The sequence below is a fragment of the Thermobia domestica genome, chromosome 11, assembly GCF_964235325.1.
Source record: "Thermobia domestica chromosome 11, izTheDome1.hap1.1, whole genome shotgun sequence".
Taxonomy (NCBI): Eukaryota; Metazoa; Arthropoda; class Insecta; order Zygentoma; family Lepismatidae; genus Thermobia; species Thermobia domestica.
Genome location: NC_137464.1, coordinates 61,549,346 through 61,569,408, shown reverse-complemented (window position 1 = coordinate 61,569,408; position 20,063 = coordinate 61,549,346). Strand labels below are relative to the sequence as shown.

At 35.3% G+C, this 20,063-nt stretch overlaps 1 protein-coding gene across 2 annotated transcripts in view; it reads right to left on the bottom strand.

The window, feature by feature from the left end:
- The window catches only part of LOC145664099 (neural cell adhesion molecule 2-like), a 791,671-nt gene that overhangs the window by 237,391 nt on the left and 534,217 nt on the right, over window positions 1-20,063 (bottom strand). For both annotated transcript variants that reach the window (XM_081730447.1, XM_081730448.1), the window contains exon 7: window positions 18,472-18,602. In XM_081730447.1, the coding sequence (XP_081586573.1) occupies window positions 18,472-18,602 (131 nt within the window). The remainder of the gene's footprint in view (window positions 1-18,471; window positions 18,603-20,063) is intronic.

The window sequence follows — 20,063 nt, the reverse complement described above, 5'->3', positions numbered from 1 at the left end:
ATTTGATGCTATAGTTCATCTGTACTCTTTCACTTACAACATACAATCTAGTTCTATCATTTTTTCTGAAAATATAAGTGGAAGTATTTGACAATTACTCTTTTCATGTAGAAAATAATACCCGTTTAATACTACATAGACGTAGTGGCTTATAACATTGGACCCCCACCCTACCCCCACCCAAAAGGTTGCACCTCTCCCATCAAAAATCTTTGGGTGCGCATCTGATACTGATTTATTATTCGCATCTATTTACTTTAGATATGTTGTGTGAAACTGCTTTTAGGAAGACCAGTTAAACATAAAAAGCAGACGACAAAGAATGTGTTCTGCAGGAGATTATCTTTTCTTAGCAAAGCATACAGAAAGAGAGAAACGGAGAAACACAGAAATAAAGTTAGAGAAACTGGGGGTGCTCTGAATTAATAATCTAATACATACAATATAAATAATAGGAAAAGGCCATCAAAATGAATAAACGCTAATCTTTGAGCAAATAAATTTCAAATCACAAACCCAAAGCAAAGTTAAGTGCAGCGCTTATAAAAGGAAAAAGACGGAATTAGAAAGAAACAAGACTAGTATTGAGGACCACACTACATCACTTTTCCTCTTGTCTCAAGCCATAATCCAACCTTTCTTCCTTATCTCTTCTTCCCCCCCATCTCTCGCTATCCTGAGAAAACTCTTCAATCAACAACAAAGAGACGTTGCGCGTAAACGCACCATCTATGCACATGAATTATTGAAGATTATTAGCGGTAAAATCCAGACGGAAATGTTGCCACATGTGTGGGTTGGTTAGCGTAAAGCTTCTTCTTTCTTCTTCTATATTTCGTTCGTACATCTGCAGGAAGAAGATGACTTGAAGCAGAATACGCACATCTTGTCAACTGCTAAAGCGTATACATTTACAACAGTGTTTCCAGCCTTTAAAGATATTTGGAATTATTAAGAATAGAAATTAACTCTCTTCGGACTATTTACAGTATATCCTAGCTGAACCTGTGCTATTTACACAACTCACAGTTCTAATATGAGTGTGAATCTGCCTCTTACTTCTCACTATATCTGTGCAAGTCCCTTTACGAACACAACTAAAGGACAGTATGAGTCTCAAAGGACGTGAATTGTTATAGACAAACATATAAATATATAATGTTGGAGGGGAGTTTGTGGCAAGCTTGGATAAGGAATAGATGATACCAAACGCGTATATTTTTCTTATAATTCCATATCCGAGTACGCCTCCTTGTGGGTCGATAAGCCTTTGAAGTTTCCAGCTTGCAATAGGTTTTGTCATTCAGATTAAAGCAAAGCGCCTCAAGTGTCCGTTAACCCGCTATACGTAGCTCCTCTACTGGTTGCCTTTCACAAGGATCAATAGGGCCAAAACGACACCTAAAATGTGGGATAGAAAAATAAAGACATTTTTTTTAAAATATTGGAATGAAACTGGCAAATCTACACAAAATTTGGAATCGACCAGCGAAAACAGCACGTTTCTAGCACTTGTGGTTTTCGAGATCTCATTGTCGAAAGTATTGGCTACAAACATACGTATAAACTTTACATACATACGTATAAACATACATGTATAAACTTTTCTAGCATTTAAATATACTAGCTGAACCTGCGCTCTCTACACAGCGCATCATTTGCATATGAGCATAAATCTCCTTATCATTCCTTACAACATCTGTACATGTCCCTTTACAGACACAAGTGAAAGACATTGATTAAAAAAAGCCATGGGGTATCATAAAGGGGAGACTTTTTTCGATTATTGTTTCTCAATATCTCGCACCGTTTGCAAGATTTGAGCCTGCTTCCGGTTGGAGTTTCTAATTCATGTATGACCAGTGTTTTCTTTCTTCTTGCATGCAGTATGTAATAAGCAAATGCATTACATACACAATTAATTATAATGTCAGTTATATATGGTGTTCATTGGGCAAAACACTCCCACTGGAGAAATGGTTATCCTTCCTTTTCCATTATTATTTGGCCATGAAATAATCGCCTGAGACATATACAACCCCTATATACAACAGTGTGGTGTTGGAATGTATAATGCTTAGGATGTGATGCTTTAGTTTTTTTTTTTTTATTTCAACACTTCCAATGTACCCATAAAAATGTAATAAAGAAATAGTGCCCATGTTTTTTAAATATTCAATTAGAACTGGACAATCTACATGAAATTTGCAATCGATCAGTGAAAAGTCATCTTTCTAGTGCCTGTAGTTTCCGAGATCTCATTGTCAAAAGGATTGCCCACAAACATATAAATTTAGTTTAAAAGAGCTCCAAAGATGGCAGGACAATTCATTTGCATTTATTTCGGAAAAAGCTTATTAAAGGCAAAGGCCTTTGAGCAATAATTTAAAAGGATAAACTTTATGAAAAATATTTCTTTAAGTAATTTATTTAAAGTACACTCTTTTAAAAGTATTTGTCTTTGTTATAAACATGAAATCACAAATAACTTTAAATCAAAGGTTTGAAAGCTAAGGTTATAGCTTAGAGCTCGGTCGTTCTTAATTGATACTGTAGCATTTTATTTAAATATACAGCATTTTCATTTTAGATTTGTTTACTATTTTATATATTTGAAAACGACCTTTTCGCGACAAAATAACTGAACTATTTGAAATGAATTTGTATATTATAGAACAAGCAGGAAACCGAAGTCCCCCTTCCTTCAATGTTTCCTTGGCCCCTCTGTGAACTAGATACATTTTTTGAAGCTTTGCTTGGATACCGGACAATATCTGAACGAATTTCCTTACACTTATTCAGAAATCGACGCTACTGTAGGCCACATAGTCTGCTGAAATTGCTCATAGCTGTTTTATTACTCTATTATTTATAACACATTTAATTTAGTCTTGTTTATAAATATTTCTTTATGTTCGTATCATTTGAAAGTTTTTATTTAATTGTTACTTTAGATTTTTTTTTTTTTTTTTTTTTACTTTTTTCAGTTAGAATCGTATTTCCTTTACCTGATCTCCGTGAAGTTGATTGAGCAAAGTCAGTACATTGTACATTTTATGTTTATATCTTGCATTTGGTATACATTTTAAAGAACAATGCATTGGTCAAAATAGGATTAACAAAAAAAAAACTATCTAATTATACTACGAGGCGTGTCCGTTAACTAAGTACAGTTTAAAAAATACTAAAGTAGGTTTGTTGAAGAATATTTTTACATAAAAGAGCACACCTTAAACTATTTTGTAGCATAGTTTCCACCAAGATTCAAACATTTGTCAGAGCGGGTGACCAACTAGTCCAAAACTTCCTCATATCCCGCCAGTATCCGACAAGAAGAACGTACTGTTTCGTTTGAACGCCACCGCAGTGCTAGTGTGGACGCTACGCACATGCGCGCTAGTTTCACTGGTTCACTGCCTCTCCACTGACACTTGTACGGTTGAGTTCTCGCAAGTGTACTGTGTCCTGTGATCGTTTACAACGTTTAAAATAATTGCCGAATTCGCCGATTATGATATTCGTTCTGTTATCCTGTTTTTGAATGCAAGAAACGTTACAGCGGCCCGAAATTCATCGTCAAATTGTAGAGACTTAACGACGAAAATGCAATGAGTGATGGAATTGTGCGAAAATGGAAGAGGCGCTTCAATAAATGACGGGCAAATGTCCACGATGAACTATGAAGTTTTTTCTTCACTGACGGTATGTTTCTTTGAGGAAGATTTGGACAAGTTGGTCCCACCCACTATGACAAGTGTTTGAACGCTGGTGGAAACTATGTCGAAAAATAGTTTAAGGTGTGCTTTTTCATGTAAAAATAAATTTGGCTTGAACAAACCTGTTTTACTTTTCTTTTTCTTCGAAACGCTACTTACTTTCCGGATAGGCCTCGCATTATAGATTATCATATTTTAGAATTGAGTGATCGTTTGTTAGTGTGGAAACTTACAATACACACATTTGGGATTTAAAGAGAAATAGAATGCGTCAGTAAACATATTTCACGAATAGGATTCTCCTATATCTGGGTAACTGTCTTGAATTAGATGGGATTAGAAAACTTGAAATCTTTTCGTAGTTTTTCTGGTTAATACTGTACTTAAGATTCTCCCTCCATTCGGAAAAGGCCAATTTAACAAACAAGTGTGAAAATTAGGTTCCACTTTTATGTGACCTGGCACACAATATGATCAGCACCACATTGCAGTTGCGTTACCCATTGGATGTTCCCAAGTATTTATGAAATATAGGTTAGGTGAATCTCTGGGTTAAGTTTCGATGAGGATAAAACGAAATAGTAGATCCTACTCTGGCCTGTTATCAAACACAAGACTTCTGGTTGATAGTGGACTCTTTAACAAATCAAAATAAAAAAAAAACAATATAAGAGAAATGAATTGTGATTTTAACACTTCCTACAGGCGTGATCTTTCAATATTTAACAATTTGTGCAAGAAATAGCACATTTAAGGAAACATTATTTTATACTAATAAAATAGTACTCAGTTGGATATTAGTGCGAGCGGTCCCGGGTTCGATTCCCGGTGTGAGCACTCGGTCGAAAAATTGTAAAACGCTTTTTCAGGCCAGCCACCCTGAATGAGGTTTTTCTGGGTTTTCCTCATTCACACCAGGCAAATGTTGGGATGGTACCTAATTTACAGGTCGCAGGCCGCTTCTTTCCTTTCCCAATCCTTTCTTCCTTCTGTATCCACGGATAGTGTGCTCGCCGAGGGACGTTATCCCTCATGTACGTAACGGGCTAAATTGCTTTAGATTCCGAGCGTCCAGAAATCTAAATCCTAAATTCCCCTCGGTTTGATATTCAGAAACGTGTAGTGAATACCAGAAAAGGCTATCTCTGATCAAGATAATTATGAATATAGATATTAATTTGTCACTTGTAGAGCAATAGCAGATATTCTGATTGAGAAGATTGTATTTTTCCCTTACTCAGAATCAGGTTCATATGTAGGGGATGGTTACATGAGCTCAACCATCCTATAACCACCTTCAGCCTCCTACAGGGGTATATCCGCCAAGTTTTTCTTACGAGGACATAACATTTTGTAGGAGATCGGACTTTTATATTCAAAAAACGAATCGAAAATCTTGTTTCAGGGCGTGAAACCATTATTAGTTCACTGTACATACACTACATACATATTAATCATATTATTATCATTATTGTATTTGTAATTGAAACATAGATTTTGACTCTATGGAAAATTAGAATCAGAGGCTGTAAGAAATGTGCCAGTGAATTGTAGAGAAGCTGTTATATTAGAAAGTCTATTTGCTTGAAGCCGCCTTTATATGAATAAAAAATGGAGGGAAAATCGAAAAAATAAGATTGCTCTCAGACACTGTGATACAGTAATATACACTAGTAATACAATCGCAACTGTGAACATCAAGTTAGGTAAATGAGGATAACAAAGCTTATGGTTAATCAGTATCTATGGTGTAGTCAAGAGTATGACTCCCCCTTTAGAACCTTCCCCCTTTAGTGCAGTGATACTGAAATGTATTCTGCTTAAATGTAGCATTCCGATGTTACGACTATATATATAAAATTATACATCGGAATACTACATGCATACTACGTAATTTATCAAGTAAAACATTATACAGACATGTTTTAAAAATCTTGCTTATAAGCTCTATTTTTAATTCTACACAAGATTTCAGATGGTTAGTTGTATACTACAGGGTGGCCCAAAAGTAGGTATGCAGTCTCGTACTGATCAACTCGTTGCTTTTTAAATAACTAACTTAGGTAATTTATTATTGTTATCCATCGAGTAGACTAAGTAGTATCCATCAAGTAGTATTTATTATTTGTTCTTAAAGCCTTTTTACTTATATCGTTAGCTCGGAACATCTGAAGCAAATAAATCCATTGTATATTCCTAATCCTTTTTGACATCATATGCATGAAATGTTATCATGTGTGTGCGAATAGAGAGCATTAAAAAAGGAAATGTATGTTCAAATTATTGTTATTATTTAGCTCCTGTTTAGCAGCATTGCTAGCATGCGAACCTCGGTGTAGATTGTCCCTGGTTCTGCTCTGGACGGGAGCACTAACATCTTCCGGTATTGACCAATCATCACGAGTCAATTGGGACAACACACTTAAGAGGTAGCGAACTCCGATTCAATAAATCAGAAATAATGGAGCCTGGAAACAGAAGAGCTGGCTACGCACCATCCAGTTGAACTTGAGCCATGTGGCTGGCCCAAGTCTTCCATTTTCTGCAGCGCCAGGAAGTTTAATTTAGTACTTCTTACCAAATTTCATTTCAATAGTACGTAACTGAAGTAAACTGAAAAGAATGTGACTTTTTCTTACCTGTCTGTTTTGCAATTCGCCTCACTTCTGAGTGAGGAAAAAAATGCTGACCATTATGGCTCACATTTCAGCCGGTGACGCCACATAATTTGCAGGGACATAATTACTCATTAACTTAGTTAGGTGAGAGTCCTAAGCTCTATGGGAAGGTCCAAATTTAATATGAAAATAAACTATATTCAAATTTGTAAAAAAGAAAAAAAACACTAAAATTAGACTAAATTTTCTGAAATCTCGGGACTTTAAGGGTACGGACCTCCAGAACCTATCTTCTGTATATTCTTTATCTAGGGTATATGTGTATGTGAGTGCAAGACTCTTCATTATGCCATTTTTTAGAGATCTTCATTATGTGTTTCTCCTTTCACCGCTTGGTAGTGCACTAATTATCGCATTTTTAAAGTTTGGAATTATTATGAGATGTGGTTTAGATTTATTTCCTTTCATATCTAGGTATGCTACTTGTATTATATAAAAGAGGAAAATTGATCCACTTATCCACATAAAGGATATGCTACAATAGATAGAAACAAACTTTGGACAGGAAACTTTATTTATTATTCAAAAAAAGGATAATTAAATTTCTCTTTAACACGTGTCCTAAGGAGGTTAAAGGGAGTTCAAATCCTCTTTTTTTTTTCAAGAATAATATATCCCACATTAGTAAGATGAAAGTCGTCATATGAACTGAACTTTCCTTTAAAAATAACTGAACAAGTGTTTCTGCATTTTTTCAAGATTCCCTTAAATAGGGAGAGCAGGCAGTTTCTGTATTACAATTTTCTCACTTTTTTTATTGTGAAACTTCCAAATTTGAGAATTTACTCAAATTAAAGATGAGGAATTCGATATATAAGTTCTTAATGAAAGATAAGAGAACGCACGGTTCGACGTTTTCAATAATTCCGCTTCTAATTGGAGAAAGGGAGCAATTGCTGTAATAATTATTTAAGTTTCCGATTGTTTATACCGAAAAACTAAATGTGAGTATTCTTTTAAGTTGGAAGTGTGAAGTCCAGTATGTAAACTCCTAATTGAAATTAGTCGAAAACATGTTTCAGTCTTATTCCCAAAGGAGACAACTTCTAGTTTTAAAGTTCTCAATTCTTTATTCAGAAACGGCGTAATATGAGAATTCGTTTGAGTCGGAGATATGAAAGTCGATAATCAAAAATGAGTGAGCATATGTTGGAGAGTTTTCGAAAAAATTCCACTTCTAAAGGGGAAAAAGAGATAATATTGACAATATTCAAATTCCCAGTTATATATTCAGGAAATTTTACTCTTTCCGTGGGAAGAACGGACACTTCTACTTCATTTGCTATGGTAAATATATTTAAATAGTTACTTAACAGACGAACCCCATTTGGGGGAGGAAGGAACCATTTAATGGGGCGGGCCCTCATCTCCCTATAATTACACCCCTAGCCCCCTGAAACTTTCAGTTGATTGTGTAGATAAATTATATTGAAAAAACTAAGTAGTCGGGAATATCAAGTTAGCCCTCTAAACACACACACGGATATATATATATATATATATATATATATATACAGAGAGACAGAAAGAGATATAAATTCATATATATTGATTCTTTGCGGGACCGCAGTGGCTCAGTTGTCGAGCTTTCAGCTCTGGTGCATGGGGTCCCTGATTAGATCCTAGCTCACGCCAAGTGAGCTTTGTGATGGATAAACATCGTGTACGTGAGTTTTCACCGGGTTCTCCCGTTTCCTCCCACTTTCTTCATTCCACCATTTCCTTCATTTCACATCATCACAGTTTCCTTTAGCCTAGCCGGCATAAACGTGGGACGTGAAACTTAAAGATTTCATTTTCATTTTTTCGACCCTCTGTATGCGTATTCTTACCACGAGTCTTCTTCCATCACTCACTGAACTGCATCACAGTGACTAACAAGACCTCAAAGTAATTTCCATTTTAATTAATTTAGTTCCATATATAATGTAATCAGCTTATAAGAATTAATTAGAAAACTAATGTATATAAATACACGAAAATTGTTATCGAAGAGGAATTAAACTTAGAGGGGGTAGCAACTCTGATTTCTGGGAATAGATAATCCAGGTAAAACCCATCGCTGCAGAATTTAGTGGCTGGAGTTATTTGAAGGAAGGAGGTTAGTGTAAGTTGCGGTCATATGGAGAAGACTTATTAAATACACCATGTTGTACGTTGTAGTGATATAAATTGCAACAGATGTTCAAGAAATGTTAGGGGGAGATGTGGAAAAATTATTGTCCGTATAAAGTAGCACCATATTTTCCTTTGATCAATTATTATGCTTTTCTTTTTTTTTAACAACCACAAGCGAGCTTCTACCTTAGTATTTGTATGTTCATCTCTCTGTTCATTGATAGTTATGGCAAAACTTATTTGCTTTGAACATTTTTTTTTTCAAAGTTTAGTAAATAAACACATTACTTAATGTTGAAATAGATCAAAAATGAGAAAGTAAATCGGGGTTAAACTCAATCCCAATCTGGTTAGGGGCACAGTGGTTTACTGGTAGCCGGCGGCTGTAATCGAATGATCTCGGCAGCTTTGGATCATTGTGGCAGGTGTAATTTATCTTGGGTTAAAGTATCACTAAAACAAATAGACATTTTAAGTGGTTTCGAAAAGTCTTTGTGTTTGTCTAGCTGTAGTGTGGGATTAAGTGGACTATTCAACGAAGATTAATCAGAACATAGACACAAATGTCCTATTGTGGGCAAATTAAAAAATAAACTAATAAAGTAATTTAAAAATGTAGTGCTCAACTCTGGTCTCTGGTGCAAAGGGTCCTTGACTCGATCCTAGGCCATGTTAGTTTGAGTTGGAAATCATCGTTTCCTTAGGTTTTATCGTAGTTCACCCTTTTCTCCTGAGATTTTGAGTCGACCACTTCTTTCATAACATTAATTCATTTTCGCTAATCATTCGTCTTCTGACATAGCCTAATCTAGAAAACATCATGGTGATACGTTAAAGTTACATGAATTTTGTTGTAGCTCTTTATTGCCACAATATAAGTACAGACGTATTTAATCGCCTTCAAAGTAGGTACCCTTGGAACACACATACTTGCTCTACCGCTAATGCCATTGCGGGAAACACCGATGAATGTCCTGTTTAGGTATATTCTGGTGTTCAGCCGTCGCATTGGTTTTGATCTTTTGTAGGGTGGAAAAACGGATACCTTTGAGAACTAATTTTTGTTTTGGGAAAAAGCCAAAAATCCGATGGTGCTAAACTATATTTTTTTATGGCTATTGAAATCTCTGCAGCAAATTTTCCCAATTTCTACATGATGTTTGCATGTTGCTCGGACTGCGACATTGCATCAACTGGTCATCACACACTCCCTTGTTCATCTACACTACTTGTACACTGTCTGTTATGTACTGTTCACACTTTCCAAATTCATAACTAGGCAGCCCGACAACTGTACTGAACAAGATTTATTATGATTGAATCACAAATGTCAAAACTATATCAACATTCCAGGAAGATTTTGACTGCCGATCGTGTGTTGTGTAGAGCCCCTATCCTCTCGTCGTTGGATATGCAATTCTCAAAACCTAGCCTTATTTACAATCCAAGGGTGAAGGAGAACACTTATACAAACTATCAAGATTCTACGTCTAACAGTTTCAGAGAATTGGCGAATCCCAGAAAAAAAACAATTTAAGTTTTCCATCCTGTCTTAGGATATGCAATTCGCAATACTTCACCTTATTTGCAGCCTAGGGTACAAAGAAATAATTTGTACAAAATTTCAAGTTTCCCGTTTCGCCGTTTCGGAGATTTGGCAAACGGAAATAATAATAATAATAATAATAATAATAATAATAATAATAATAATAATAATAATAATAATAATAATAATAAATTAATAAAATAAATCCCTCTCTTCCTCTTAGGATACATATTTCGCAAAATTACATCTTCTCTACTGCCTAGGGTACAAGTGGTATAATTCTACTAAATTTCAAGGTTCTATCAGTAGTAGTTTGGGAGGTCTGTTGATGAGCGGATTTACAAATATATACATATGCACGTATAGCTAGATAAATTCTGTAATTAATGCTGTTTGTTGAAGATTTTGCGTCTCTTTTCAGTAAAGAGGCCCTATAAGACACGGAATAAATGCTCTGCTACTGAGAGTAGAACCCAGAACCTTGTGCACCAAAATCGAGCATGTTAGCCACTAGAGCAGTAGGGAGGGAACAATTCTTATAGAAGTCACAGTTATTGTGTTTTCTAAAAATATATAGTTTGTGTATTTCTTGGTAATGTGTATCTCGTTTAGTTTGTGTAAATCATGTACACATCAAGATATGTTTCAGTAAAAAAAAAGCCCCAAATGATTCGATATTATTATAAAAGCTTGGCAGCTGCTGTAGAATGTAAGAATGTTGAAGTAGAAGCTGATTATAGTGTAAAATACAAGGTTTATCAGGAAATTAATGTCACCAAGTTTACAAGTTTAAAAAAAAATATTTACATAATAATAATAGTTGTACATTAAAATTGATCAAAATATTATGCTTCTGCGTTGATACATCTTTGACAGCGGGAATTCCAATCTGCTTCCTGGAAAGCCTGTTCAACTTTCACGTCTTCAATTATTGTGTAACGATTTCCTTTCAAGGAGGGATTTCAAACATGTCGGCCATTAAACAAATACTTATTCGACAGTCTTTTGCAAAAAGTTCTTTCACACGAATCACATTGTCGTCGTTTGAGGAGGTTGATGGGTGTCCTGCGCGGGCTTCGTCTTCGGCCTTCCAAAATCACCCTGTACTATCTACACTTGCCTATTTAATAAACACTATTCTTCGAAGGCCTATTGAATCATTGGAGAAGATTCTGCTGCAGATTTTCTGAGTTGTACACAAAATTTAATCGTGTATCTTTGTTCCAGTGAGCGCTGCACCGCGACTTGAACAAGAGACGAAACAGAGGTTCACGAAACTGCCCATCCTTCACTTCAGAGAGATCGAAGACTCTCTGAGCAAGAATTCACTTGGTAGTTAACTTACAGCAACGTTGACTCCGGCGGATAGAGCGAGCTGCAATGTACAGTTACTTCACAATAAAGTGTATGATTACTTCCGGAACAGACTTTGTAGTATATCCTGGTTTATAAAAAAGTTATTTGTTCGGTTGGTTGGCTAATTATTTGATTGACTATTTGGATGACTGTCACCGGGTATCGAGGTTCGAGCACCGGGAATCGAACATGGAACCACGTGCTTTAAAGACGTTAGTGCTAGTAACTAGACCAGGTACTGCTAAAAGTTCTCGTGAATCTTTACTTCAATTAATATTTTTGTACACTTTTCTTCCTATTATCTTTCTCATATTTCCTTGTGAATTAAGTCATTATCACCGTTACTAAGAACTATGACTAAACACATTATCTAGAATTATTTGTATACAGCACAAAAAACTGAAACCATTCGTTTCTGTTTGTGTAATGCGAACGTATGTTTTCTTCTGTAAATAAGGGGGAATATAGTTTATCTAATGGGAGAAATAGCAGAAATTGAAAGCGAGTAGTTTATTGTGGTCAGAGAGACAGTTAGAGAACAAAAGAGGTTTAAATTTTCATGACATCAGCGGGACATGGGTAAATTTTCACAAAAGAAAAGAGAAAAAAAGTGCTAAGCAGGCAGACCCGAGACTGACCAATGAATTTTTCATTGTGAAAAAAAGAAAAGAAAACCGAGAGAGGTTACCAAATGGGATGAGAATGCGTAAGATCCGAACAAAAAAAAGTTAGGGAAAGGGAAATACTAGGTGGGAGTGATGAATTGGATGAAAGAAAGAAAGGAAAGGAAAAGAACACACACACACAAATAGAAAACTCCTTCAGGAGAAGGGACATCGCCATTCCGGAAATGTCGATCTCAGGAGCGGAAGAAAAACGACTCTCAGAAGGAATCGAAAACGGGACTTTCATTTTCTTTGCAAATCCAAAGAGACGAGGAACATAAAGAGAAGAAAGGAGAAGTTGATAGAGAAGAAAACAAAGGAACAGAAAAGGTACGAAAGAAAGAACTCTTTAATGTTTTGGTTCTTTAGAAAAGGAATTTCATAACATGAAAAACTATCAACTCATCATTCTATACCCAGATTTATCAGCAAAGCCTTTCAAAACTTTTCACTACCATAAACGCATCTGTAAATATTTCAGTGTATATCTGAATCTTTTCTATGACTTCATTTTACCCTTTTTTTAAATCACAAATTAAGAAGGAAAGAAATGCATTATAGCCTTTATATATATTAAAGATTTCATTGATATGCTTTATATAGAATTAGATGCACAAATTATAAAGGCACCTTCCAAATAGAATGCTTGAGTTATGCCTAAGGACTAGATTACCACATTCTTTGCCTTAGGCGATGCATGTGCAAGTTGGAACAGGGGGTGGGCCAATCACAGAGGACTTATCGAGAGCCGTACATATTCAATGGAGAACTCACTCGTCGTACATTAATATTACAGGAACACACAATCTGTTAAAACGGTAATCAACGTACAATTTACTTACTAAAGAAAAGCAGAAAAATCTATTTATTAATAGGAATCTTGACCATTTTAATAGGAATCTTGACCATTTTAATAGGAATCTTGACCATTTTAATAGGAATCTTCACCTTTATATTCTGGACTACTTTCTCAATGTTTGGTCTAGATGTTCCAATGCAAAGAATATTTTCAAGAAAGGCATCAGTTACCCGGGAAAAACAAATTCAATTCAGTTTAAGAGATTATATAAGAAATACACTTTCAATAACGAGTCAGGCGAGCCAGTTGAAAGGGTTTAATGGCCCAGAACTGGCCCGGGGACCGGCTGTTGCACATGGGTACCTTAGGCTATACTTCCGGAACTGTCATTAACTCCCTCACTCAAAAACAGGTAATGTAATGTAAATTCACCAAGGATCTTATAAAATAGAGGATCTGTCTTTCCAACAAAATCTTGAAGACATAAGTCACAGTTTTGCCACACTCCGCCCAATAACATCGCAATGTTTTGAGCCAACAATCATGATGGAAATGAAAGTAGCCAATCAGACTATGGCGAAAACGTGAGTAGCCAATCACATTTGCCGATACTCAGTTATTTTTTGACTTCCTTAATTTAATAGGATGTAGATACATATAGGCATATCCTCTATTTTATAACATCCTTGAATTTCACGTACTTCTATTTGTTGAGTTTGAAGGCAGTGTTCCATTCTGTTCGAATACAGGAAAAAAATTGTATATTTCGAGGGAGTTTTTAGATTTTGTTGTAAATAAGAATGGAATCAAGTTGTTGATAATAGGCACACAACTTAATCATGGCTACACGTTAATTCTTCTTCAAGATTACACGTTTATTCTTCAAGATTCGAAGAGGGAAAATAATATAATTACAAATGAGTTTCGCTTCATAGTATAAAATTACGGTAGACTTAAAAACCATTAAAATTTAATACTCAAACTTGAAGCAGCACATCTAGAACTATAGTTGCAATGGATAAATTAGATAAAAATAGATCCTATTAGTCGAACGCTGAATCCGTATTGGAAACCCATCATTTACTTATCTCTTACGGGTTTTGATCTATGGAGATTAACACTAAACGCGGAAGTGTTAATTGATATCTATCAGGTCTGGTTGGAACAAAAATAACAAAATCAGAGATGAAACATATTGTTGGTACTAAATCCATATAAAAAAAACGACTTATTCATTATGCGATCAATGTTTTATTCGAAAAATTGCAAATTTTCACCACTTCCGGTTTCAAGAGATAGGTTAAATTCGGGACAAAACTCATTCTTGGGACGCTGAGTCTGTGTCAAAAATTGTGAAACCGGATGTATTAATAAATTACAACCACTTCAGAGTTCTGGCAGAATGTTAGGATGATGATAACACTTTCTCTTAAGACGTTTAATCGATTGCAGATAACCACTTTTCTGCTACTTATTAGTTTTCATTCTATGGTGATCAACTTTACAAACCGGAAAACGGTTGATTTCTATAACATCCGGTTTGAATAGAGGGTTAAGTTTACAAGATAATACCTATGCTTGGGACGCTGAATAGATTACAAGAAATTGCTTCTCGAAATCATTTACCGTTTTGGCTCTATGGTAATAAACTTTGAAAACCCATTTCTGGTTTCCGTAGACTGGCGATAGTATCTGTTATGGTTTCTGTTTAATAGTAATGAACATTGAAACCGGAAATGGTTGATTAGTAGCAGTTTCGATTGGAATAGAGGTTTAATGGAGAAGATAGAATCTCTTCGTGGGACGTTGAATCGATTGCAAAAAAAACCGCTTCTCAATACCATTTACCGTTTTTTGCTCTATGGAAAACAGTATTGATACCAGAAGTACTACTAAATTTCAACCATTTTCGGTTTCTGTATATGGTTGTATATGTCGATGCTGTTCTCTCTTAAGACATTGAATTGATTGCAAAAATTGTTTGTCCCTATCTATTACCATTTCTGTTCCATAGCGATGAACGTTGAACTGGAAATGGTTGAGTTCTACCATTTCCGGTTTGAATAGAAATTTATTGTAGGAGAATTAAGATATTTTTGGGACCCTGAATCAATTGTGAGGAACAACTTCTTGATACAGCTTCAGAGAAACGTTGAAACCGAAAATGACGAATTTCAACCGCTTCCGGTTTGAATGAGATGTTAATGAAAAACATGGAACCCATTCTTGAGACGCTGAATCGATTGAGAGATACCGGTTCCCGGTATCTCTTATCGTTTTTGCCGTTATACATGTTGATAGACAGACACAGACGGACGGACGAACGGACGGACATATTCATTCTGTAAGACTTCCGACACTTAAGCATGAAAATTTTAAAAAATCATAAACTCTGATGAAGACAAGAAAAGAGAAACAATAGAAAATGATACGAAAGAAAAACATTAAAGAGAAAAATAAGTGACGAAGAATAAGATTTTTTTTTTTTTTTTTTTTTTTACAGATCTCAAAGGGAAACATCAGCAGTAGTTTGCTAACAATATTTGCATACCGTAAGCCAATCGTTTAGCTAGAAAATTACGGGGTAGTAGTTGAAAAGTATATGAAAAAGTATGAATACCAGAAAGAAGGACAAGAAATTATAATGTGCTATAATGTAAGACACCATGGTATTCTCATTGTTTAATACTTAACGGGAATTATTTATAAAGAAATAGTTGAAAAAAAAACAAAAGAAGAAGAAAGTGATAAATTCAAAATCTACGATCCCAAAAATACTACATAACTTTCAAGATCACTCTCCCAAAATAAAGAAAATACATCATTAAAAACTAGATGACCCTGGAATACCTGAGTGATGGAGCAGTCGATATGATAATAAAGGGGAAACGTAACATAAATATCCAAGAAAACGCATCTGTCACAAATTCCACAAGGTGAAACCAAAATTTGAAAATATGAATTTTTCCGTAATGGTGAATATTATATCACAGAGAAAGTACAATTCCCCATAAAGTTTTCTGCATAGACATAAATGAAACATAGTAATTTCAGATATAGGACAATAATAGTACGCCTGTTTTCTATAATAGTGAATGCAATTACGCTACAAAGGTTCTTTTAAAACGGAGAGGTCACAATAAAGAAAACGAAATTAAATATTTCAATTTTACTTCCCCCAATTATACCGGCTGGGCTGAAGGAGACGGTGATAATGAGAAATGAATGCAATGGTAGAATGAATAAAGTGGGAGAAAACGTGAAAAGCCCCGAGAAAACCCAAAACGGTGTTTGTCCACCACAAAGCCCACTTGGCGCGAGCTGGAATCAAACCAGAGACCCCATGCATCAGAGATGAAAACTCTACTACTGAGCCACCATGCTCCCTCTCACAATAAAGAATAATAGTCTCGTATATGTATTAACCTTCATAAATATTACCACCGTATCAGAGGCGACTCGTGAAGAAAGTCACATAATTAAAATTTAAGATTTATCTTCTCAAACTAAGCAAAGAAAAGTTGCCTAATTCTTGAATACAGCAATTAGTATATTAAGTAAATTTCTTCCTTGGTTTATAGCGTTAAAGTTTTTTTTAACATGTGACTTCCCATATGATTCGCCTTTGCCACCGTTATATACAGATTTAAATTTCTATCCATTTTGTTGTTCAAAAGCAAGAAAACCCCACCTTAAAAGTGAGACAACTAAGATTTCACATTCATTTTAAGGTTTTTATAAGAATAGAGAGAGAAAAGAAGAAGAAGAAGAAGAAGAGAGGAAGTAATTCTCCATCACAGTTAAAGAACAAGGAAAACACAGTCTCTATAGCTGATGTCTAAAGACTTATTAAGAACAATTGAGAACACAACGAGTTCATTTGAGACACTTCCTTTTGCTCATAAAGACCTCTTTCGTGGCGCTAGAGAATGGGAGGGGAGGGAGTTGTAAAGTGTATGAATGGGGAAATAAGAAAGCATGAGTGCTATTGTGGAAAGAAGGGTGACGAAGATCTGTAATGTGCATGAGAAACTAAGAAAACGTTGATGAAAACACTTGCCAAAACAGAAACGGTGGGAAAGAAAACAACAGAGGAACATTGAAATGAGTGGGGAGAAAGGAAATGGAGAGAAAGGGAGGGAGAGAAAGCAGATGAACTCAAACTCAAAATTCATCCAAGAATAAGACGTTTTTCCAGTTTCCCAAAAAGAAGACATCAAGAAAGGTATAAGTTTATTTTGAGTTGTATATAATATATATATATATATATATATATATATATATATATATATATATATATATATATATATATATATATATATATATATATATATATATATATATAAAACTCTAAGGAACGAAAATGTTTTCGCTTCTTGTGTGTACGTATAAGAAACACAAGAAGATAATTCCTTAACCTTATTTGCATAACTCGATTTTTGGCTGCACTCTTCTTCTTCCTCTCTATTACTCTTTCTCCCGCAAGGATGTTGAGGCTTTATTACATAGCTGAGAAATGTGGCATCTGAAAATCTTCTTCTTCGTCCTCATCTAGACGTGATTCCCCTTAAGCAACGCACTCACACCCGTCTGAATTATTATTAGAACCTTAACAATGAAACGCAAATGATTCACACGTAGAACAGTATCTTTATCTTTTGAATACCTACCATTTAGTTCTGGAGTTGTCGTTCTAAATCAAGATACATAAATAGAGGTTTACGCAATGTATAATCGAAAACGATAGGTTTAGTGTAAGTATTCATGATAAATTCACACTATATGAAATTGTTGACTCAAATATCTCTTAATACTCTTCTTATATAAACGTTTGTTTATTTGTTTCTCGGTTTTGTATGTTTGTGACATATACAAATCTACACCGTGCTGTACATATTTCTAGGTAACTGTAAGGAAAATAATTGTAGGCTATTTAGAAACTGTTACAATGCTTATCTAAATAATGGAGTAGTTTTTACATTTATGTCAAAAATAGGGTATCTGACGAGCCCCTCAAGTTATTTAGGTGAAATTGGTATACGCTCCCCTTTCCTCAAACTCGTTGATCCAATGGTTAGCTGAGGTTTTATCATTTCACTCTGAATTTCAACTGTCCACACAAGTTGAGATAATTTATTATTATTGAAGTGTTGATTGAATAGGATGATCAAATACATAAACCACTGGATCATTAGATAACCCACACGACATCATTGTAATACTGGTGGCAGACTTCAAGGCCTACTTTGAATTTCAACTGCCCAGAAAGTGAGATAATTGATTATCGATTTGATAAGATGAAATATATAAATCCCTAGAGTATTAGATAGCCCACACGACATAGTTGTAATATTGGTGACAGACACCAAGGCATATTCTGTTCATTTACTCTTACAGCCTACTTATTACTACGTATATACATAAATTTCTTGCCAGGTAGATTATTAATAACTTTGATTCCAGCTAAGTGCGTTGAAGAAAGTTAGTTCCATTATTTAAAAAAAATGTATGTAAGAGAAATCGCACCTTCTTTATAACGACTTCCTACATCATTATAATATGCAAAATACAATATACAGAAAAAAGTACTTACATTATGGAGCCAACGAAGTTTTCTGATTGGTGGATTGGCTTTCACATGACACTCGAAGTACACATCATCACCTTCTTTGATATCGTCCGGATTGAGAGTACTTCCGAGGCTTAATGTGACTATCGGTGGATCTGAAGAAACCAAAGATATTAAGAGTCATGAATATATTAATGTACAAAATGAAAATAAAGTATTAAATTTAACATCTTAAGTTTGAATCTCTTAGGCCCAAACGAGATGGATGATAGAACGTACTGGATTATGAAACAATAAGTGGAATTAAAAATTAGGAGGGAATGGGACAACTGCAAGATAATTCACGAACACATTGTTTAGCACAAACTCGCCATAGTCTCATATCAAACTAGGGATTCCTATATACAGAGTGTTTCAAAACAACACCGACAACGTTTGGGAGGTGATTCCTCACATCAAGGGAAGACAAAATGTATAGACCAACCTGGGTGCACAAATGCTTACTTTCGGAGTTATAGACTGATAAGAACTTGAGAAAATAAACTTTAAAGGTCCATAGCTCCTAAACTATGGGACCTATCGTACGCGGATCAAGACTTCACTTAGGAACTACTATGTGTTCTATCCAAATATCCATGTTCCAGAATCCTGTGGTACTTCCGCAACAATTTTTATAAAGGTAGTTGGTGAGTACTTGAAGTTATATGCCCGTAGCCAAACTTCCTCTACAAAAATTGTTGCGTGAGTACCTTAGGATTCTGAAACATGGATTTTTGGGTAGCACACATATTAATACCTAAGTGAAGTCTTGACCCGACTACAATAGGTCCCGTAGTATTGGAGCTATGGGCCTTTAAAGTTCGTTTTATCATGTATTCGGCAACCTATAACTTTGAAAGGAAGCATTTGTGCACCCAAGGTTCGTCTATATTTTTTGTCTTATCTTGGTGTCAGGAATCACCTCCCAAACTTTGTCGGTGTTGTTTTGAAACACCCTGTATATAGTGACGTCCTAACAATAAATAGCTTTGCTGTTCAAAAGTTTAAGGTCAGTTAGGTTGAAATAATCATTCTCTGTGACATCACAGTGCTTACTGTTCGCTTCCTCAGTAAGTCACACGGAGAGGGGAAGGAGCTAAGAGTTAACCTGAAGTTAATTAAATTCACTGGTCATAAGGAAACAAGTAAATCGATAGCGTCGTAGATGGTTTTGTAGGCATACTATTAGTGAATCCATGGGTAAAAGTTGGGAACGCGAGAATGCCGTTTCCCCATTCCCAAAGGGAAACGCGGGGAACGCAGTTATAAAATTTCCAAAAATATCTATGACGTTCCTCCATTTCCTAATATTACAATGGGTAACGATAGACACGGGGGTTGGTGTGACGTCATGCGCATTCCCTACTTTTTTCAGATCCACTTTTACCCCTGAGTGGATCTATTACAACACATACCTGTCAACCCCTATCTCCGTCTCATCTCTCATTCTTTTCTCATTCAATTTCTCTCTGCTTTTCCCAGATTGTAAAAGCTTGTATCTCCGTCATACACTGACAAGTTGAAAATGACCACCTTAGAATGTGTTTATTTATAACTAGCAGTGTACCCGTTCTTCG